Here is a 23,786-nt window from a genome sequence, read left to right on the forward strand (position 1 = left end):
TCTAGCGGAGGGCAATGAAACTGATTAGGGCGCTGGGGCACATGACTTATGAGGAGAGGCTGAGAGAACTGGGCATATTTAGTCTGCAGAAGAGAAGAGTGAGGGGGGATTTGATAGCAGCCTTCAACTACCTGAAGGGGGGTTTCAAAGAGGATGGAGCAAGGGTGTTCTCAGTGGTGGCAGATGACAGAATAAGGAGCAATGGTCTCAAGTTGCAATGGGGGAGGTCTAGGCTGGATATTAGGAAAAACTATTTCACTAGGAAGGTGGTGAAGCACTGGAACAGGTTACACCTAGGGAGGTGGTGGAATCTCCATCCTTAGAGGTTTTTAAGGCCCAGCTTGACAAAGCCCTCGCTGGGATGATTTAGTTGGTGTTGGTCCTGCTTTGAGCAGGGGTTGGACTAGATGACCTCCTGAGGTCTCTTCCAACCCTGATCTTCTATGAGTCTATGTTGGTTATTGTTTTGGGGCTTGTCTATGCAATGGGGTAATGCACTCTATTGGGGGGCAGGATTTCTCAAGTGCACTAATGTGTTGTGCATTACATAAGAATGGCCATACTGGGTCAGACCAAAGGTCCATCTAACCAGTATCCTGTCTTCTGACTGCCACGTGCCCCAGAGGGAATGAACAAAACAGGTAATCATCAAGTGATCCATCATCCGTCGCCCATTCCCAGCTTCTGGCAAACAGAGACAAGGGACACCAGCTCTGCCCATCCTGGCTAATTGCCATTGATGAACCTATCCTCCATGAGTATATCTTGTTCTTTTTTGAACTCTGTTATAGTGGTGGCCTTCACTACATCCTCTGGCAAGGAGTTTCATAGGTTGACTGTGCATTGTGTGAAAAAATACTTCCTTTTGTTTGTTTTAAACCTGCTGCCCCTTAATTTCATTTGGTGGCTCCTAGTTCTTGCGTTATGAGAAGGCATAAATAACTCTTCCTTATTTACTTGCTCCACACCAGTCATGATTTTATAGACCTCAATTATATCCCCCCTTAGTCGTCTCTTTTCCAAGCTGAAAACTCCCAGTCTTATTCCTCATACGGAAGCTGTTCCATACCCCTAATCATTTTTGTTGCCCTTTTCTGAACCTTTTCCAATTCCAATATAGCTTTTTTGAGATGAGGTCACCACATCTGCACACAGTATTCAAGATGTAGGAGTACCCTGGGTTTATAGAGAGACAATATGATATTTTCCCAACATTCTGTTTGCTTTTTTGACTGCACATTGAGTAGATGTTTTCAGAGAACTATCCACAATGACTCCAAGATCTCTTTCTTGACTGGTAACAGCTAATTTAGACCCCCATCATATTTACATGCATAGTTGGCATTAATCAGTCTTTGTAAAAGCACACTGTGCTGTTTGAAACAGTACAATGTTAAAGTGTATCACGGAACCATTATTGCGCACCAGCAATTTCTACATGAATCAACTAATGAGCACCACTTTAGTGCACTTAAGTAAGTATGCCACCCTCCCCCCACCCCCGCAGAGTGCATCATCACATGTAGAGGAGCCATTACTGTCTGTTCTCTCAAACACCACAATATAAGCACTCATCCTGTTCAGAGAGGATGAGGCTGGGATTCATGCGCTCACCTCTGTGCCCCCTGAGGTGAAAATGATGTCCTGGGGCCTTCCTCCCACCATCTGGGCGAGGCTCTCCCGAGCTTCATTTATGATCTCCTTGGCCTTTCTACCTGTGGGATCCATGTACACAGTTGATCAAGTTATTTTTATTACATATTTACAGTAGAAAACTGTTAGAAAGGACGCAACACTGGATGTTTATTCTTGTACTAGAAGTTCATTTAAAAGGGATTTAATGCATTTCCACAGATGTTTAATTGAATGTAGGAGGTGGATCCTTATCCACATTTATTTGATTTTCTCTCTGTAAGATTAAAAGGTCACGGAGAGGTAGAGTGTTTAAAAGAGAGTGTACTTGGGTGACAGTGATAGCAAACAAAAATCACTTTCATACAGATTACATCACAAACACAGGAAATTCCCATCATTTGCAGGTAGAAGCTGCACTCAGCAAAAAAGGATTGTCTCCTGAAATTGCATGTACTTCTTTCTAAAGACATATTCCTTTCATACGTGCACTGTCCATATATCAATCATGGGACTTATGAGGAAGCTCTTTCCCCCCCCATGCACGTTCAGTGCAGTTGCTCAGTAGCTGAAAATATAAACAAACTAAAAATAAATCACAGTTCAAACAGAATCAGTTAGCAGACAGGAGCAGGGAGAGAAAAGACAAAGGAGGCATCTAGAATGTTTCAGAGTCAGAGCCAGCTAGCACAGTAGGTGAACTTGTTTCCCTGGAACTCTTCTTGAACGTTGGTTTGGTTTTTTTTTAAACTGACATTTAAATGTCCTCCTGAACTTTATATTTCTCACTAAGGGTTGTCCTAACAGCACCTACACTGAACACCCTAGCAGAGGCTGATTTTCCAATCTGAAAGAGTAAGAATGTAAGTTTATTTTTATTAATTTCACCGGGTTTCTGTAGCTAGGGGCCAAGTTTTTCAAAAGTGGATGCCTAAAGTTTAGACTCCGAAGTCCATATTAAGGCACCTAAATAAGTGGCCTGAGCACCAATGAAACTTGCTGGAAGCACTGTTCTTTCTTTGTTTTTTTGAGAGTCAGGACATTTATTTAGACAACCCAATATAGATTTAGGAGCCTATCTTTAGGCTCCCATTTTTGAAAATCCTGGACTCTTGAGGTTGTCACTTTAAAAAAAAAAAAAAAAAGCTTCTTTTCTACTGTTCATGAACACTGTCAAAAACTTTAATTTTGTATGAAACTCATCACGCTTAGTCTCAGTCCAAGGTGAAATTCTCTTTAGAGTGATTGAATTCAATCAGCTCTGCCATTTTTGAGTTACAGGAGTGGGTTAAATTACACTGCACCAGCTTTTTAAAAAGTGTCCAACCTTTATTACTAATTATTAGTATGATTATTTATTTGCATTGCATTAGCATCTAGGGTCTCCGTTGTGCTAGGTAATTCCCACCCTGAAAAGCTTACATTCTAAGTTTTTGTTGGCAAATAACTAAAAAATGGCAGAACATTTACGTTTGGCATGGCTCCAATTAGAGTTGGTCAAACTTTTCAACCAAAGATTTTTTTTTGGTCAGAAAATGCTGATTTATCAAAACTGAAACTGGTTGTGGAAGCATATCATTTGTGACAGGAAGATTTCAGAGTAGCAGCCGTGTTAGTCTGCATTCGCAAAAAGAAAAGGAGTTCTTGTGGAACCTTAGACACTAACAAATTTATTTGAGCATAAGCTTTCGTGAGCTACAGCTCACTTCTTCGGATGCATTCGGTGGAAAATACAGTGGGGAGATTTATATACACATACAGAGAACATGAAACAATGGGTTTTATCATACACACATAATGAAGTGCGCTGTAGCTCACGTAAGCTTATGCTCAAATAAATTTGCACTCTCCCTACAGTGTGTATGATAAAACCCATTGTTTCATATTCTCTGTGTGCGTATATAAATTTCCCCACTGCATTTTCCACCGAATGAAGTGAGCTGTAGCTCACGAAAGCTTATGCTCAAATAAATTTGTTAGTCTCTAAGGTGCCACAAGTACTCCTTTTCTTTTTGTGACAGGAAGGTTTCTCAGGTCCAGGATGGAATTTCTAATGAAAGCAAGAGAGAGAGAGAGAGAGAGAGAGACCAACCCACCCCAGACAGCCAATACCCTGGTGTTTAGGGCACTCATCAGGGTTGTGGCAGACCCAATGTCAAATCCCTGCTTTTCACTATTCTGGCTATTCTCTCTTTCTCTATTTCCGCCCCCCCCCCCCCCACCACACAAAAAACTTAGAACAGTCTTGATTTCATTCTGCACTTAAATGGAAGCAAATATCGAAACTTTCAAATTTTTCACAAAATGGAATTCAAGTCTCCAGTTGTAAGCTTTAGTGTAGCATGTGCCACTAGCCAAATGTGGACATAAATCTTACATATGATACAATGTATAAAGCATTAAAATTCATGTCTGCATATGCTCAGCTTTGTAACTATAAATTTTCTACAACAATAGGCTTTAATCCTGCAAACATTTGCACACGACTAGTCTCAAAGAGGTTTCCAGCTAGTGGAATCTTCTATTCATAATGATCAGGAGGACTGCCTGTGAACCCAACTCCCCCCTCTCCTTCCTGAGATCACCTCTTCCCTTCCTTCAAAAGCTGCTCTTACCTGCTGTGTAAGAACTGCTGGGATTACCCCAGGCCTCATGCATGGCCTTTGTTACAGTTTGGATCACTTCTGGTGCCATTGGAGTGGTTGCATTGTAATCCATATAAACCTTGCTGTAGGTAAGGAAGCAGAGAGAGAGAGAGAGAAAGTTAGAATAGGAGAGGAGAAGAGAGTCAGCTGTCAGCAGGATCAAACAATGAACGTTATGGCTCCATCAGAGAGAACAGGTCTTCTTTACACTAAAATAGAGCTTTAGCCAGATTTCATTTGAAGCAAGCATTACCCTCCTCCTCTCTCAAATAAGATCATATCACTAGAGCATAATGACCACCCCCCCTCCAAAAAAACCTGAGAGATCCCAGCCCTGACCATCACCATGTCAGAAGAGATCACAACTGGATCTTAAGTCAGACATTTTGAGCTGAGTCTTAATCATGACCTGCACCAAATATCTAGGCCTAAAACCTGTTACCATTCTAATGAATTTTAAGCATAGATTTCCCAGTAACTCAGAAAAATTTCAACCTTCTATTTTTTTTTTTTTTTTTTAAATAAAAATGCTCTCACTCTCCCCTCCCCCTCCACAACCCAGGAAAAATAGAGAAGCCACTCACTCACCTTTCCACTGGCTTATTTTCTTCCCCATCACACTCCTTATCCACAGCAGTTTTTCTCCCATCTTTTGTTAGCACCATTTTTTCCACTTGATTCCCCTCCATTCTGCAAAAATCTACATACAAGATCAGTATGAACAGTAAAAGTTTAAGCTTGACAAACACATACACACACGAGTCTCTTGATCATATTATGATTTCTACATATAACAAGTGTCTATAGTTTGTCTCATTCTTCTCTAAACATTTTGTAGTTTCTATGCAAACTTATAGTTAATCACAGAATTCTTGATGAGATGCTGAAATGCTGACTCTCTCTAGTAACCTAGTAAACAAACATTTCTGCATATTATTTATGCCTCTCCTTTCCAGTGAAGTTTTAATAAAAGGGTTCAGAGGTTTGTTTATATTTGGCAAATGATGTGTATTTTCAGGAATGCTCTAGTAGAAAGGACGGGGGCGGTTTTTATCAAGAACCCTCTCTCTCTCTTCGCTCTCATTCTACATCTCTCCTATACCAACTGTGAAAATATCCCCACTTTCTAAAGTGGTTCTGATTCTTTTCCACAATTCTTTGAGACCTTCTATTGAACTCTGCGATCCACTGATCCTTCACTCTGTAGCAGCCTTGTCTGTGGTGTGGGGCAATGCAATACCTACGCACCAGAGTTTAACCAAATTATAAATGTTTATTCATCCTATACAGAAGGCTAAACTATATTTTTAAGGATTGTCTGTAAGCCAAGTCTGCACATCAAGGGCCATACACTGCTCTCAGTCTACAGTAGAGTTCCCACCAACAACAACTGGAAGCTTGCACCAAGATCAGAGTAGAATATGGGTCTTATGTACCTCAGATTTTAGTTAGTAAAGTTACTGTTGCATTCAGCATCACTCAGTAGGAAAACATGACAGCAGTGACCCTAAAAGTACCTGGTATACCTGTCCTTCATTTATCAGGCTACTTACTTGTCTACAATTTCTTGATGCATGCAATTGCAGTAATTGTGCAAATTAAGCATGCGATTGCATACCTACACTGTTTTAAAATCTGGCTGTTAAAGGGTCATCATCAGTCTTAAGAGTTAAAATGCCACTGAGTTGACTGGGACAGTTCACACCTCTCAGAGCCTTGATTCAGGCTGTCTGCAGATTCCAAGATCACTTTGAGAACCGTTATACTTGCTGCGCATTTGGCAAATTCTATTCATAACCATAAGAACCAGAAGTTTTTTCTTGAAAACATGAAAGCTTCCTTTCTGTAGAATCTGAATCTGTCCCAAGACCAGTTAAACACTTCAAGAGCCAAATCTGAATGAGATATCAGAGAATAAGTGATCCTGGGTTTTTTTAAATACAAGAATAGTCTGGCTACCATAATATCATGTGACTACTGAGGTGTACTTTGATATAAAAAAGAGGAATGGCAGTATTAAGACAGGAAGTGATTAAAGCAAAATGAGTGAGGATATGAATATTCACTAAGGATACAGTTAAGAGTACCAAATACTTTCACTTGTCATCTAAGACAATATATAAAATCTTCATTGAGGGTTCTGGGCTGGGAGTGCAGGTTCTGGGGTGCAGGAGGGGGTATGGCCTCTGAGCTGGAGGTGCGGGCTCTGGGATGGGGTCAGGGATGAAGGAGGGGGCTCCAGGTTGGGGGAGGGGTCAGGGCTGGGGCAGGGGCTCGGGCTTACCTTGGGCGGCTCCCAGTCAGCAGAGCAGCAGGGATAAGGCAGGCTAGTCCCTGTCTGTCCTGGCTCCATGCTGCACCCCGGAAGTGACCAGCAGGTCCAGTGCCTAGGCGGGGGAGGGCAGAAGGCTCCACAGCATGCGCTGCTCTTGTTCGCAGGCACCGCCCCCGCAGCTTCCATTGGCTGGTCCCCAGTTTGCAATGGGAGCGCAGAGCCGGTGCTTGGGGCAGGAGCAGCGTGCGGAGCCCCATGACCCTCCTGCCTAGAAGCTGGGCCTGCTGGCCACTTCTGGGGCACAGAGCAGTGCCCCAGGACAGGTAGGGACTTGCCTGCCTTAGCGTCGCCGTATTGCTGACAGGACTTTTAACAGCCCAGTCGGCAGTGCTGATCAGGGTCCCTTTTCGACTGGGTGTTCCGGTCGAAAACCGGAAACCTGGTCACCCTAGTCCTGACCCAAAAAGAAGCTGGGGGAGGGGGGAAGAGTCGCAAGGTTATTGTAGGGGAATTGTGGTACTGTTACCCTTACTTCTGCGCTGCTGCTGGTGGTGGCGGCGGTGCTGTCTTCAGAGCTGGGCAGCTGGAGAGCATTGGCTACTCACAGTTTTAATTGCACTGTTAAACAATAATACAACACCAATTTAAATGTATTATAAATATTTGTGGATGTTTTTCTATATTTTTAAATATACTGATTTCAATTACAAAGTGCTCACTTTATATTATTATTTTATTACAGATATTTGCATTGTAAAAAAGATAAACAAAAGAAATAGTATTTTTCAATTTACCTGATACAAGTACTATAGTGACAGGTTTCAGAGTAGCAGCCGCGTTAGTCTGTATTCGCAAAAAGAAAAGGAGTTCTTGTGGCACCTTAGAGACTAACAAATTTATTTGAGCATAAGCTTTCGTGAGCTACAGCTCACTTCATCCGATGCATTCGGTGGAAAATACAGTGGGGAGATTTATATACACATACAGAGAACATGAAACAATGGGTTTTATCATACACACTGTAAGGAGAGTGATCACTTAAGATGAGCCATCATCTGCAGCCGGGGGGGGGGGGGGAGGAAAAGGAGGAAAACCTTTCATGGTGACAAGCAAGGTAGGCCATTTCCAGCAGTTAACAAGAACATCCGAGGAACAGTGGGCGGGGGGGTGGAGTGGAGGAGAGAAATAACATGGGGAAATAGTTTTACTTTGTGTAATGACTCATCCATTCCCAGTCTCTATTCAAGCCTAAGTTAATTGTATCCAGTTTGCAAATTAATTCCAATTCAGCAGTCTCTTGTTGGAGTCTGTTTCTGAAGTTTTTTTGTTGAAGGATAGCCACTCTCAGGTCTGTAATCGAGTGACCGGAGAGATTGAAGTGTCCTCCGACTGGTTTTTGAATGTTATAATTCTTGACGTCTGATTTGTGTCCATTTATTCTTTTGCGTAGAGACTGTCCAGTTTGACCAATGTACATGGCAGAGGGGCATTGTTGGCACATGATGGCATCTATCACATTGGTAGATGCGCAGGTGAACGAGCCTCTGATAGTGTGGCTGATGTGATTAGGCCCTATGATGGTATCCCCTGAATAGATATGTGGACAGAGTTGGCAACGGGCTTTGTTGCAAGGATAGGTTCCTGGGTTAGTGATTCTGTTGTGTGGTTGCTGGTGAGTATTTGCTTCAGGTTGGGGGGCTGTCTGTAAGCAAGGACTGGCCTGTCTCCCAAGATCTGTGAGAGTGATGGGTCGTCCTTCAGGATAGGTTGTAGATTCTTGATGATGCGTTGGAGGGGTTTTAGTTGGGGGCTGAAAGTGATGGCTAGTGCAACCTCAGCCTGGACCAATCCACACAAGAGATCCACTTCCTGGACACTACGGTGCTAATATGCGATGGTCACGTAAACACCACCCTATATCAGAAACCTACTGACCGCTATTCCTACCTACATGCCTCTAGCTTTCATCCAGATCATACCACACGATCCATTGTGTACAGCCAAGCTCTATGATATAACCGTATTTGCTCCAACCCCTCAGACAGAGACAAACACCTACAAGATCTCTTTCATGCATTCTTACAACTACAATACCCACCTGCTGAAGTGAAGAAACAGATTGACAGAGCCAGAAGAGTACCCAGAAGTCACCTACTACAGGACAGGCACAACAAAGAAAATAACAGAATGCCACTAGCCATCACCTTCATCCCCCAACTAAAACCTCTCCAACACAACATCAAGGATCTACAACCTATCCTGAAGGACGACCCATCACTCTCACAGATCTTGGGAGACAGGCCAGTCCTTGCTTACAGACAGCCCCCCAACCTGAAGCAAATACTCACCAGCAACCACACAACAGAACCACTAACCCAGAACCTATCCTTGCAACAAAGCCCGTTGCCAACTCTGTCCACATATCTATTCGGGGACACCATCATAGGGCCTAATCACATCAGCCACACTATCAGAGGCTCGTTCACCTGCGCATCTACCAATGTGATAGATGCCATCATGTGCCAACAATGCCCCTCTGCCATGTACATTGGTCAAACTGGACAGTCTCTACATAAAAGAATAAACGGACACAAATCAGACGTCAAGAATTATAACATTCAAAAATTAGTTGGAGAACACTTCAATCTCTCCGGTCACTCGATTACAGACTTGAGAGTGGCTATCCTTCAACAAAAAAATTTCAAAAACAGACTCCAACGAGAGACTGCTGAATTGGAATTAATTTGCAAACTGGATACAATTAACTTAGGCTTGAATAGAGACTGGGAATGGATGTGTCATTACACAAAGTAAAACTATTTCCCCATGTTATTTCTCCCCCCCACTCAACCCCCCCCCCCCGTTCCTCAGATGTTCTTGTTAATTGCTGGAAATGGCCTACCTTGCTTGTCACCATGAAAGGTTTTCCTCCTTTCCTCACCCCCCGCCCTGCTGCTGGCTCATCTTAAATGATCACTCTCCTTACAGTGTGTATGATAAAACCCATTGTTTCATGTTCTCTGTGTATGTATATAAATCTCCCCACTGTATTTTCCACCAAATGCATCGGATGAAGTGAGCTGTAGCTCACGAAAGCTTATGCTCAAATAATTTTGTTAGTCTCTAAGGTGCCACAAGTACTCCTTTTCTTTTTGCAAGTACTATAGTGAAATCTCTTTATTGTAAAAATGCAACTTACAAACGTAGGTTTTGTTTGTTTGTTTGTTTGTTTGTTTTAATATAACTGCACTCAAAAACAAAACATTGGAAAACTTTAGAGCCTACAAGTCCAGTCAATCTATTTCTTGTTCAGCCTATCGCTAAGACAAACAAGTTTATATCCATTTACGGGAGATAACGCTGCCTGCTTCTGAATTACATCATCTGAAAATGAGAACAGTTCACATGGCACTTTTGTAGCTGGCGTTACAAGGTATTTACGTGCCAGATGTATTAAACATTCGTATGCCCTGGAGTTCAGGGAGATTACTTATGAACCTGGGAAGCTGAATAGCACATACCACCTCCTCAGCTGCCCTGGAACCTGCATGGGGCATAATAAATCAAAAACTTCCCTCCAAAACCCCGCAACCAGAGGTCCAGTGGCTCCAGCAGCGCCACAGGAGGCTGAGCCTCCCCTGGCCTATTATACTCTCTGCCCATGCCCCTTCATGCTTCAATCACCATTCCAGAGGACATGATTCCATGCTGATGACAGGTTCTGCTCGATAACAAACCAAAGCAGTGTGGATTTACGCACCTTCATTTTCATCATCTGAGTCAGATGCCACCAACAGAAGGTTGATTTTCTTTTTTGGTGATTCGGGTTTAGTTTCTGCATTGGAGTGTTGCTCTTTTAAGAATTCTGACATTATATTCCACACCTCATCTTTCTCAGATTTTGGAAGGCACTTCAGATTCTTAAACCTTAATACTATTTCTTTTATCTTTTTTACAGTGCAAATATTTATAATAAAAAATAATAGTAGAAAGAGCCCTGTACACTTTGTATCCTGTGTTGTAATTAAAATCAATATATTTGAAAATGTAGAAAAACATCCAAAATATTTATAATAAACTTAAATTGGTATTCTATTATTAACAGTGCAATTAAAAGTACAATTAATTGTAACTTTTTTTTAATCTTGCGATTAATTGTAATTTTTTTTTTTAGTCATTTGACAGCCCTGATGAGAAGAGAACTCTCTGATTGATCACATGTTAAATAGGAACAGTGAGCCATACTAAATATATTAAAAGAGAAAATACTTTGAAAGTGGCAATTTTAAACCCCTGAGTGGCATCTTATTCTTCCATTGGAGAAAATGAACAGCTGTTTTAATTATTTGCTTAATCAGTAGTTGCTTCTCTTTTACTGGCTTTTATCATTAATTGATTAAACCATATCCACAGTAGAGAGACTAAAGCTTCCCTTATCTAAGCATAAAGACAGCAGCGGTCTTATCTCCAATACTGACAGAAAATCTTCTATGGCATTTCTCAGATTTTGCATTTTATCTCATTTTCACCTTTCTTTATCAACATTTATGGTTCTATCCATAATTAGACTGCAGGCAGTGTGTCAGCTAAGATTTAGCAAATTAAAAGTAGTTTTAAAAGATCCTTATTTCTCTGTGAAATGTAGACCAAGGCCTTTTGAGTTAAACACCTAGAACATTTTACAGACACACAAAGGGGGAAAAAAAAAAAAAAAAGAAAGAAAAAAAAACCCTACAGCCACCAAGTAAGTGGTGATAGTGATTAATGTTTTACCTGCTAGACTCATGTAATTAGTGCTTCTGTGTCTTGTACTTTATAACTTCAGAAGTGGTCATTTTAGTTGTCTTTATTAATTCCAAACTCATCCTATCCTTCTGTAAACATGCCTAGTTATTGCATCAGATATACAGTAGAACCTCAGAATTACGAACACCTCAGGAATGAAGGTTGTTCGTAAAGCTGAAATATTTGTAACTCTGAACAAAACATTACAGTTCGTTCAAAAGTTTACAACTGAACATTGACTTCACACAGCTTTGAAACTTTACTATGCAGAAGAAAAATGCTGCTTTTAACCATCATAATTTAAATGAAACAAGCACAGTAACAGTTTCCTTACCTTGCCAAATCAAATTTTTCAAAACTTTCCCTTTACTTTTTTAGTCGTTTACATTTAACGCAGTACTGTACTGTATTTGCTTCCGCCTCTCCCCATGTTGCCTGATTGTATACTTTTGGTTCCAAATGGGACGTATGGTTGACTGGTCAGTTCATAATTCTGAGGCTCTACTACAGGGGCAGGCAAACTTTTTGGCCTGAAGGCCGCATCGGGTTTCTGAAATTGTATAGAGGGCAGGTTAGGGGAAGCTGTGCCTCTCCAACCAGCCAGGGCCCAACCTCCCCCATCCGACCCCCCCCTGGCTTCTTGCCCCCGATGGCCGCCCTGAGACTCCTGCCCCATCCAACCCCCCTGCTCTCGGTCCCCTGACTGCCCCCGGACCATCCACCCATAACTGCCCCCCTGCCACCCCATCCAACCCCCCCTCCTTCCTGACTGCCCCTCTGGGACCCCTGCCCCATCCAGCCACCCCTTCTCCCTGACTGCCCCCAGACCCCTTGTTCCTAACTACCCCCATCCCTAACTGCCCCCACCACCCCATCCAACCCCTCCTCTCTTCCTGACTGCTCCCCTGGGACTTCTACCCCCATTCAACCCCTCCATTCCCCACCCTCTGACTGCCCCATCCCATATCCACACCCCTGACCACCCCCCAAACTCCCCTGCCCTCTGCCAAACCCTCCCCCTGCTGCTCCCTGCCCCCTTACCGCGCTGCCTAGAGTACCGGTGGCTGGTGGCACAGCTGCACCAGGACAGGCAGCCACACAACACCAGGTCAGGCCAGGCTCTGCAGCTGTACTGCCCAGAGCATTGTGCTGCATGGCAGCATGGTTGCAGGGGTGGGAGACAGCCTCCCAGGCCAGGATTTCAGGGGCTGGGCAGGACGGGCCTGCGAGCCAGATGTAGCCCATGGGCCATAGTTTACCCACCTCTGCTCTACTGTATTATCCAGCTGGATCAGGCTGCAATAGTCAGCAAATGCCTGGCTTGAGAGTATGAGGAAAGTCCTTGAAATACAAGCAACAGAAAAAAGAGCCCTGATACCAAACACCACTACTACTGCTGCTGCTGCTGCTGCTGTCTGCAACGAGCCATATGGCTACCAGTGGTTAAAGCCTGCCTTCAGATGGGGTCTGAGCACAGTGCAGTGCAGTGAGAGAGAGCTGCATATGCCCAGCTGAGCCCACTGTTAAGACCTGGAGCAGCAAGTCCTTGGTCCCAATTTAGGGGGCAGTTAATTCAGTCCAACTCTACCCAACCAACTTCTCCTTCAGACACCAGCTCAGTATTGGTTCATCAGCGGGTCATACAAGAATCCTCCCACTCAATGCTTCAGAGACCAGCCATTGGTTACTAGCACTAATACCCAGGCACTGACCAATCAACTCACTGGCCCTCAGGGAGAGGTCATTGGTTACCAACAGTTAATACCCAGGCACCGGCCAATCATTGTCTTGTCTAGGAGCAGGGGCTGCTCTTTTGGCGAAGTTCTCTCCCCCTTACCTGCGCCGATCGCAGGGCTGTGGTTACTGGCTCTCGTACGTTAGAGCGGAAGCTCTATCCACCCCGGTCATAGAGTCGGGCCGGGCGGAAAGACAAGACGGGCAGACGCCGGAGGAGAAGATGCAGCAAGAGCAGCAGTTCCGGCTTAGGCCATAGAGCGGCCAGGCTGGCGCAGGTAATCAGCCCTCTCTCCCCGCAGCTGCGCAAACTCCAGAGTCTCCTCTGAGATGGGGTGAGATGCGCCGAGGGGGTGGGTCTGAACACACGGCTCGGGCCTAGGTACCTCGGGGGCTTTAGCACGTCGAGCCTACAGCGTCCTCCGGGGTCCGTGCTGAGCAGCCGGGGCGGGGGTGGTATGGATGGCAGGGGCATAGGACCGGCCTGAGGCGCTCTCCTGCTCCAGGGGCCCTGGGTTATGCTTCTCCCCACCCAATCCACCGTAGGGCCAGTTCCCAGGCTTCACAGATCAGGAGCTGGATGTTAGTAACAAATGGGTTTGTTTCCCCCCGAATGTCGGGGCTTTGTGCCTTCCTGTTATGCTGGCAGATTTTCTCTGCGCTTTGCACTCTAGAACCGTTCTTGGCATGTAATGAATGCAGGTTCTTGTGGAATCATTAGAGTCCAGGAGCTGGGGCTTTATGGACATCAAAAGGCACAAAACTTGCACTAAAATTGCAGTAGTTACTAACAATGTTTGTGAAGCAAGGAGGTCCTACGTACACTCCTGGCTCCACCAAAGCCAGGGCAACTGACCCTTTCTCTCCCTCCCCCTCCAGGGTTGCCAAGTGCCTGGTTTTCGAACGCCTGGTTGAAAAGGGACCCTGCTGACTGGGCTGTTAAAAGTCTAATCAGTGGTGCAGCAGGGCTAAGGCAGGGTCCTTGCCTGCCGTGGCTCCATCCAGCTCCCAGAAGCAGCAGCATGTCCCACCCCCCAGCTCCTAGGTGTAGGGGCAGCCAGAGGGCTCCATGCGCTTCCCCTACCCTAAGTGCCAGCTCCTCAACCCCCTGCCCCTCCCGCTGTCTGAACCTCTCAGTCCCAGGCTGGAGCTCCCATCTGCACCCCGAGCCCTCTCCCCTACTGCACCCCAGCCTGGAGCCCCTCATTTCTGGCCCCACCCTGGAGCCTGCACCACCAGCCCAGAGCTCATATGCCCTTCCACACCTCAGCCTGGAGCCCCCTCCCATATCCAAACTGTTTGGCTCCTTCCCTTCCCAACCCGGATTGCACTCCAAACCACTCATCCCCAGCCCCAGCCCAGAGTCCACACCCCCAGCTGGAGTCCTCACCCCCTCCCACGTCCCAACCTACTGCCTCAGCCCAGAGCCCCCTCCCACACCCCAAACTCTTCATTTCTGGCCCCACCTCAGAGCCTGCACCCTCAGATGGAGCCCTCACCCCCTTCCAACCCCCTGAGCCAGCCCAGTGAAAATGAGCAAGTGAGTGAGGGTGGGGAGAGTGAGTGACGGAGGGAGCGGAAGTTGGGCCTCAGAGGAGGGGCAGCGTAGGGGGCGGGGCAAGGCTGTTTGGTTTTGTGCGAGTAGAAAGTTGGTAACCCTACCCCACACATGGGTTTTGTCACCTTTAAAAAATGTACCAGGGTTAATGTAGATTATTCCCCGTTAATAAAGTGAAAAGCACCTTGTGTCCATGTACAGAAGTGCATCAACCAGTGTTATGTAACAATTAGATAATGCTCTGTCTGAAATTTTTAGGGGTAATACTTCAATCAGTTGGGGATCAATCCAGCATGAACATTGGCACAATTGTGCATTACTGACTGACACAGCTTAGAGCTTACAGGCCCTTCGGCCAGTGAGCCTCCTAAGTTGCCAGCTAAGAGTCCCCTTTCAAACCACGACCTCCTAAGAGTACTCTCCCCAGAAATGGGGCCCCACTCATGATTACTCCCTCCAAATGCTCCATGTTCAACTAAGGGTTCCTGCATAGACACATTCTAAGCTAATAATCCAACTGTGAACTTCTGACACATTTCCCTCTGAGAGGTTTCAGAGTAGCAGCTGTGTTAGTCTGTATTCGCAAAAAGAAAAGGAGGACTTGTGGCACCTTAGAGACTAACAAATTTATTTGAGCATAAGCTTTTGTGAGCTACAGCTCACTTCATCGGATGCATCTGGTGGAAAATACAGTGGGGAGGTTTATATACACACACAGAGGTCCCCCTCCTAGCAATGGCCTCCAGAGTATACAGTCTCCTGTTAAATGTTCCCCTCTGCCCATGAACCACCCCATTAACCCTCATCCCTGAAATGCCCTGTCCCCACTTCATACCTCTTGTCCTGGCCACCAGATGTCCCAAACTGAGCCAACTGTGGCTCACCAGCTGCAAGTACAGGTGCCAAATCATGACTTACAGCTGATGAACCAAATAATGCAGATGCTTGGATTCCATTGACAGCAGTAGTCTTTCTCCCCTCCCCCCCCCCAGTCCAAAAGAAAGTGCCTTGTTAGGGCTCTGCTTTGTCAGAGCTGTTCAGGTCCAACAAAGCAACATCCTCTTTTGATGATGAATAATTTTTTGCAAAGGATTCAACAGTGTCACTGTAGAGCAGAGGTGGGCAAACTATGACCCGCGGGCCACATGTGGCCCATGGGACCATCCTGCCCAGCCCTTGAGCTCCCGGCCAGGGAGGCTAGCCCCTGGCCTTCCCCTGCTGTCTCCCCTCCCATGCTGTTGCATGGGTAGCACAGCTGACTCCAGCTGGGTGGTGCAGCTGCTAGTCCTGCTGCTCTGAGCAGCATGGCGGGGGGGGGGGGTTTGGATAAGGGTAGGAGGTCCCAGGGGGCAGTCAGGGGACAAGGAGCAGGGCGGCTTGGATGTGTTGGAAGTTCTGAAGAGGGCAGTCAGTGGGCAGAGAGGGCGCGAGGTTCAGGCTGTTTGGGGAGGCACAGGCTTTCCTACCCGGCCCTCCATACAGTTTTGCAACCCTGATGTGGCTCTCGGGCCAAAAAGTTTCCCCACCCCAGCTGTAGAGTGTTCAGCACCAGATTCTGTGGGTATTTTGAGGTTTATAGGGGGATTGGATATTTTAGGGGCAGTTGTTGGATGATGTGGCCAGGATGCATTTTAAAGGGTGGGGTGAGGAGGTTGGATCTTATAGATTCATAGATACTAAGGTCAGAAGGGACCACTCTGATCATCTAGTCTGACCTCCTGCACAGCGCAGGCCACAGAATGTCACCCACCACTCCTATGAAAAACCTCACCCATGTCTGAGCTATTGAAGTCCTCAAATCATGGTTCAAAACTTCAAGGAGCAGAGAAGCCTCCCTCCAGTCAACCATGCCCCATGCTACAGAGGAAGGCAAAAAAACCTCCAGGGCCTCTCCAATCTGCCCTGGAGGAAAACTCCCTCCCGACCCCAAACATAGCAATCAGCCAAACCCTGAGCACATGGGCAAGATTCACCAGCCAGATACCCAGGAAAGAATTTTCTATAGTAAATCAGATCCCATCCATCTAATATCCCATCTCAGGGGATTTGGCCTATTTACCCTGAATATTTAAAGATCAATTACTTACCAAAATCCCATTATCCCATCATACCATCTCCTCCATAAACTTATCGAGTAGAATCTTAAAACCAGATAGATCTTTTGCCCCCACTGCTTCCCTTGGAAGGTTATTCCAAAACTTCACTCCTCTGATGGTTAAAAACCTTCGTCTGATTTCAAGTCTAAACTTCCTGGTGGCCAGTTTATACCCATTTGTTCTTGTGTCCACATTGGTGCTGAGCTTAAATAATTCCTCTCCCTCTCCTATATTTATCCCTCTGATATATTTATAGAGAGCAATCATATCTCCCCTCAACCTTCTTTTAGTTAGGCTAAACAAGCCAAGCTCCTTAAGTCTCCTTTCATAAGACAAGTTTTCCATTCCTCGGATCATCCTAGTAGCCCTTCTCTGTACCTGCTCCAGTTTGAATTCATCCTTTCTAAACATGAGAGACCAGAACTGCACACAGTATTCTAGGTGAGGTCTCACCAGTGCCTTGTATAACGGTACTAAAACCTCCTTATCCCTACTGGAAATGCCTCTCCTGATGCATCCCAAAACCGCATTAGCTTTTTTCACAGCCATATCACATTGGCAGCTCATAGTCATCCTATGATCAACCAATACTCCAAGGTCCTTCTCCTCTTCCGTTACTTCTAATTGATGCGTCCCCAACTGATAACTAAAATTCTTGTTATTAATCCCTAAATGCATAACCTTACACTTCTCACTATTAAATTTCATCCTATTACTATTACTCCAGTTTACAAGGTCATCCAGATCCTCCTGTATAATATCCCGATCCTTCTCCGAATTGGCAATACCTCCCAGCTTTGTATCATCTGCAAACTTTATTAGCACACTCCCACTTTTTGTGCCAAGGTCAGTAACAAAAAGATTAAATAAGATTGGTCCCAAAACCGATCCCTGAGGAACTCCACTGGTAACCTCCCTCCAACCTGACAGTTCGCCTTTCAGTAGGACCCGTTGCAGTCTCCCCTTTAACCAATTCCTTATCCACCTTCTGATGTTCATATTGATCCCCATCTTCTCCAATTTAACTAATAATTCCCCATGTGGCACGGTATCAAATGCCTTACTGAAATCTAGGTAAATTAGATCCACTGCATTTCCTTTATCTAAAAAATCTGTTACTTTTTCAAAAAAGGAGATTAGGTTGGTTTGGCACGATCTACCTTTTGTAAAACCATGTTGTATTTTGTCCCATTTACCATTGACTTCAATGTCCTTAACTAATTTCTCCTTCAAAATTTTTTCCAGGACCTTGCATACTACAGATGTCAAACTAACTGGCCTGTAGTTACCTGGATCACTTTTTTTTCCTTTCTTAAAAATAGGAACTATATTAGCAATTCTCCAATCATTCGGTACTATTCCTGAGTTTACAGATTCATTAAAAATTCTTGCTAATGGGCTTGCAATTTCAGGTGCCAATTCCTTTAATATTCTTGGATGAAGATTATCTGGGCCCCCCGATTTAGTCCCATTAAGCTGTTTCAGTTTCGCTTCTACCTCTGATATGGTAATATCTACCTCTATATCCTCCTTCCCATTTGTCATGCTACCATTATCCCCAAGATCCTCTTTAGCCTTATTAAAGACTGAGGCAAAGTATTTGTTTAGATATTGGGCCATGCCTAGATTATCTTTAACCTCCGCTCCATCCTCAGTGTTAAGCGGCCCCACTTCTTCCTTCTTAGTTTTCTTCTTATTTATATGGCTATAGAACCTTTTACTATTGGTTTTAATTCCCTTTGCAAGGTCCAACTCTACTCGACTTTTAGCCTCTCTGACTTTATCCCTACATCTTCTGACCTCAATTAGGTAGCTTTCCTTGCTGATCCCTCCCATCTTCCACTCCCTGTATGCTTTCTGCTTCTTCATAATCACCTCTCTAAGATGCTTGCTCATCCAGCTTGGTCTACAACTCCTTCCTATGAATTTTTTCCCCTTTCTTGGGATACAGGCTTCCGATAGCTTCTGCAGTTTTGATTTAAAGTAATCCCAGGCCTCAACTGCCTTTAGATCCATAAGTTCTTCAGTCCAATCCACTTCCCTAACTAATTGCCTTAATTTTTGAAAGTCAGCCCTTTTGAAATCAAAAACCCTAGTCGCAGATTTATTTTTGTTAATCCTTCCATTTAGTTTGAACTGAATTAGCTCATGATCACTTGAGCCAAGATTGTCCCCTACAACCATTTCTTCTATGAGGTCCTCGCTACTCACCAAAATTAAATCTAAAATGGCATCCCCTCTAGTCGGTTCAGCAACTACTTGATGAAGGAATCCATCAGCTATCGCATCTAGGAAAATCTGAGCCCTATTATTATTACTAGCACTGGTCCTCCAGTCTATATCTGGGAAGTTAAAGTCTCCCATGATCACGCAGTTTCCATTAGTATTTACTTTATTAAAGACATTAAAAAGGGCTCTATCCATAACCAAATTAGATCCCGGAGGTCTATAGCACACCCCAAGCACTATCGCAGGAGAGGCTTTACTAGTTTTCTTCCCCAATGTAATTTTTGCCCAGACAGACTCTGTCTTATCCATTGCATCGCTTCTTATTTCTTTACATTCTAACTCATCGTTGATATACAATGCTACTCCACCCCCTTTACCTTTGTTTCTGTCTTTCCTAAACAGCACATACCCTTCAATACCTGTAGTCCAGTCATGACTACTATTCCACCATGTTTCTGTTATCCCTATAATATCTGGTTTCACTTCCTGCACCAGTAGCTCTAGTTCCTCCATTTTGTTACCTAGACTCCTCGCATTGGTGTATAAACATCTTAATTTTTGCTGTTTGGCCTCGCTCACATTTTGTACCCTATTAGGCACAGTCATTCTACAGCCAGTATAACCTATTAGACTAGTATCCACACCGTCCTCGCTCCTTATATACATTCTCCTACCCATGGCTGTATCCTTTCTTACTTCATCTTCTTCCCTCTCAATGCTAAAATCTGGCGTGGAGATTTTCTGGACATCTCCCATCCATCTCCCCCCAGTTCCTAGTTTAAAGCTCTCTTTATCAGTTGTGCCAGCCTCGATCCTAGAAGTCTATTTCCTTCCCTACTCAGATGAAGTCCATCCCGAGAGAACTGACCTCTGTCCATGAATGCCTCCCAGTGGCCATACATCCCAAAGCCCTCCTTATAGCACCACTGCCTAAGCCATCTGTTGACAGTCATAATCTTGTCACACCTTTGTTGCCCTTCTCTAGGAACAGGAAGGATCCCGCTAAAGATCACCTGAGCCTCAATTTCCTTAAGCGTCTTCCCCAGCCTAGCATAGTCTCCCTTGATACTTTCCAGCGAGAATCTGGCTGTATCATTTGTTCCCACATGAAGGATAATTAGGGGATTCTTTCCCGCTCCCTTGAGGATCCTTTTCAACCTCAGGTCTACATCCCGTATCTTAGCACCCGGAAGACAGCACACCCTTCTATTCTCAGGATCAGCTCTAGTTACAGGCCTGTCTATTCTTCTCAATAAAGAGTCCCCGATCACATAGACCTGCCTTTTCCTGGTGACAGTGCTATTCTCCAGTCTCTCCCCTGTTCCCTCTGGCTGCAAGTTCTTTCCATTCCTATTTTCCCTTACAATCCTCTTCAACCCATCCTGTATCCTCCTGGGGCTCATATTTGGTGTAGTCTCCCTTGACTCTTCCCCTTTTTCTATAGGGCTAGCCTCTCTTCTCTTCTTCCTTACCCTTCCACCTTCAGCGACTACCTGCTGAGCCCCTTCATTTTCCAACTCTGCAAACCTGTTCCTAAGCTCTATTTCTCCTTCACTATCTTCTTTGAGATGACGGCCCATCCACTCTACACATGCATCAGTTTAAGGCAGCCCTAGTGTGGATGCAGGTTAAAGCTTAGACTGTTTCAGAGTGGCTAGTGTGGACGCACACAGTTCTTTGTGCTTCAAAAGTTGAAGCACAATGGATTGAGCATTTGTAATATAGAAAAGCTAATATTTAAGAAATTCAGTCAAAAGTGACAAAACTAACCAAATAATAAATATTAACATTATATAAAGAAGTTAGACCAGCAGGACAGTTTCATTGTGCAGACATCTAGATGGACTGATCTAAGAGAGTAGCTATCCAACAGTATCCATGTATACCATAATATCTTAGAATGTCTTTTTTCATGTAAACTTTGTCCTTTTCTCAGCCTGCTCTGATGTTTGTTCTTGCTGCAAAAATCTAATTTTGAGTTTCATTTTACTTTCAGGTTGTCAAAATTACAAGACACTAAGGAATAGTGATGGAGCCGTTGGATATGGGGTCTAATGCAAAGAAAACTCTAAGAAACATTGACTATGTAGAGTCATCAGAATTTTCCCAAGGAATTCTGCCTACAAATAAGGATGTCATTCAGAACATGTTGTATCTGTTGCAACCCAAAAGAGTTGGGCAAGCACAACAGTCAAAAGAAGATGCAGCTCAATTGCTTGCTGAACTTCTGCAGGAACACTGGCTGTTTTGCAACTTACACACCATAGCAACAAAAAATATAAAGACTAATATTCTCAAAATGTATGAGGAATTCACAAAACTCTATCAAACCAGAAAGCAGAGACAAAATCAGTCATTTACAGAAAAGGCAGACACATTCAACAGGAGTTCAGAACAGCTCTTTGACATATTTTGTACAGACACAGTAATAAGAAATGAGATGGAAAAATACAGTGGTATAAAAATGACAGACATTGAGTGGAAATTTCTTGAAGATCAAAGAAATGAAAGAAAAATGTACCATAAAGATTTCATGGACAAGAACGAAATTAAGATGATGGAAAGAAGAAAACTCCAGTGCTTGGAGCACTTGAGAAAAATTTCAGAAAAAAAAGAAGCAAGTGAAGTCAAAGAAAAGACTTACAAAACTGATGAGAAATCAGAGGAGGAGGATGAAGGTGTTCCAGATTTTTCATCTAAGGAGAAAAGAAAGCGTCTGTATTCTACGTGGACTGCCAGCTCACCAGCATCAGCTGGTGATAGTATGCCTCTTGAGTGTCAACATATACGTATAAGCATCAGGAAAGTTAGGCCTGGGTTCTATGAGACAGTTGACAAGTTTAAAAACTGCTAGTACATGTCAGTCTCAAGCTGAGGCTATTGTTGTAGAAGTTAGCAACAAAATGTCTAGGAGATCTTGAAATACCATGATCATTTGGAAGTCACTGATGTAGATACTCTAACAACATTCAGAAACATCCACCTTGGAGGGAAGAGCATTGGAGTAAGGAGATATGAACTCCAAATGAAAAAAGTCATTAACTAATGATATGAAGGCTTAGAGATCTGGAGGTTATGGAGCAGAACAAGTCTCTTCATCTAAGGCCCTGTCTATACTAGACTTTTTTGGGCGGAAACTCCCACCATTGCAGCTCTACTAGTGATAGCAATGGTGGGCCAATAGTGTTGACAGGACTCTAGTTGACTACTGGGAAGTAATACAAAATTGTTGATAAAGCTAATTTAAAGTATAGATGCTGAGCAGTCACAACTCCCATTAATTTCAGTGGGAATTGAGGATGCTCAGCACCTTTTAGAATTGGGACTAATTATCTTTGTCCTTCGTCTGCTTTGGAATCCCACTCCCAGGGAGTACCTACTTAAATTAGTAGTTTTAATGTTGCATTTCAAATTCATATGGAATAAAGAACTACTGCTGGTATTGTGAAGGAGGTATTCTGAATGGCCTTGCCTCTCAGGCTCAGGTATATGTATCTACATTATCTCTCTCCCTCAAAGGATGCAACTGTCTGCCTCTCTGAATAATATACTTAGTTTCTTATCGGTTACTTGGTTAACTTTCACATAAATAACTGCTGAGGTCCCTTAAGGATTTATTCCAAAATGTTAACCAAACTCATTTCAGTAAACATAGTTTTTACTTTGTCATTAACAAAGTTTAAAAGCAAATTAAATTTAATGATTTGCATGCCACATTTAAACTTTTTGCCTTCAAGACCCGAGATATATATAAGACCTTAAACCAGTCACTGGGCACTAACAGCAGCAGCACTGCTTGAGCGCTGGGCTGGGACCAAATGTGGCCAGTCTTAGATTTTGGAACAGTATGATTTTCAATCCCTGCTGTGAGACCTACTTCACACTACAAATACAGCAAGTGATGTAAACTGAAATGTATTAAACAGAAACCCAGTGTGGTTTTGAATATGATTTTTAACACTGTTGTATGGTGCTTTGATGATGTTCCTAGTTTGTAGAGGTTAAGGCTAGAAGGGACCATTAGATCATCTAATCTAACCCCTTGTAAATCACAGGCCATTAAATTTTACCCAGTTACCCTTGTACAGAGCCCAATAACTTGACTAAAGTGTATCTTCCAAAAAGGCATCCAGTCTTAATTTGGAGACCTCGAGAGAGTCCTCCAGTTTCCTTGGTAGTTTGTAGCTTAATTTGTTAATCTCCACAGATTTAAAATATAGTGGTCTGGGAGGGGTCAGCCCCAAGATCAGCTAGTGTAGAGAACTTGTCATCAGAATGAGGATCCCAAAATACACAGCAGGAACATCACACTACTCTTTCATTACATAATTTTATTAGCTAGCCAGGCAAAAAAATAGAGCAGAGAATAGAAAGATACTGCCAGATGTCCAGCGCTTGCATTTTTTACACCATCCTTTGAGGAGATACCCAAGAGTCAGTATGTGTTCATTATCCTGGCATCTCTGAGCACTCAATGACTATTTTGTTATGCTAACACCCACTTTATCTTATGCATATTTCTAATGGTTTTGACATCTTTTCCTTATCTGTATTTTTAACCCCATTTCTCTTGAGGATTCCCACTGCTAATTGGTTTATTACTCACTTACATCACAATAATTATCATATATGTCAATTAGTTATCATTTTGCCTGCTATAGCCATGTTGGTCCCAGGATATTAGAGGGACAAGGTGGGTGAGGTAATATTGTTTATTGGACCAGCTTCAGTTGGTGAAAGAGACAAGCTTTTGCTCTTATACAGAGCTCTTCTTCAGGTCAGGCAAAGGTACTCAGGTCTGGTCTACACTACGGACCTATATCGGTATAAAT

The 23,786-nt window shown here is 43.8% G+C and overlaps 2 protein-coding genes across 13 annotated transcripts in view; one reads left to right on the forward strand and one right to left on the reverse strand.

The window, feature by feature from the left end:
* Positions 1-13,919, reverse strand: part of SCLY (selenocysteine lyase) — a 26,964-nt gene extending 13,045 nt beyond the window's left edge. For 2 of the 11 annotated variants that reach the window (XM_043491649.1, XM_043491644.1), the window contains exons 1-4: positions 13,062-13,187; positions 4,866-4,977; positions 4,248-4,360; positions 1,615-1,715 (exon numbers count right to left, since the gene is read on the reverse strand). In XM_043491649.1, coding sequence (XP_043347584.1) covers positions 1,615-1,715; positions 4,248-4,360; positions 4,866-4,966 — 315 coding nt within the window. In that variant the 5' untranslated portion in view covers positions 4,967-4,977; positions 13,062-13,187. Of the gene's footprint in view, positions 1-1,614; positions 1,716-4,247; positions 4,361-4,865; positions 4,980-5,401; positions 5,827-7,084; positions 7,171-11,671; positions 11,888-12,600; positions 12,971-13,061; positions 13,232-13,894 lie in introns of those variants that run through there. The other 9 variants (XM_043491648.1, XM_043491642.1, XM_038416783.2 and 6 more) reach the window with 8 other exon arrangements.
* Positions 13,213-22,523, forward strand: LOC119861541. 2 transcript variants are annotated; one of them, XM_038416788.2, is made up of 2 exons: positions 13,213-13,349; positions 20,951-22,523. In XM_038416788.2, exon 2 carries the CDS (start codon positions 20,984-20,986, stop codon positions 21,806-21,808), a length of 825 nt encoding a protein of 274 aa, XP_038272716.1. In that variant the 5' UTR covers positions 13,213-13,349; positions 20,951-20,983; the 3' UTR covers positions 21,809-22,523. The 2 variants fall into 2 exon arrangements, with proteins under 2 accessions (XP_038272716.1, XP_043347594.1); XM_043491659.1 differs by lacking the exon at positions 13,213-13,349 and adding an exon at positions 13,407-13,498.
* The last annotated feature ends 1,263 nt before the right edge of the window (positions 22,524-23,786 follow it).

This window comes from Dermochelys coriacea, chromosome 9, assembly GCF_009764565.3.
Source record: "Dermochelys coriacea isolate rDerCor1 chromosome 9, rDerCor1.pri.v4, whole genome shotgun sequence".
In the NCBI taxonomy this organism is placed as follows: Eukaryota; Metazoa; Chordata; order Testudines; family Dermochelyidae; genus Dermochelys; species Dermochelys coriacea.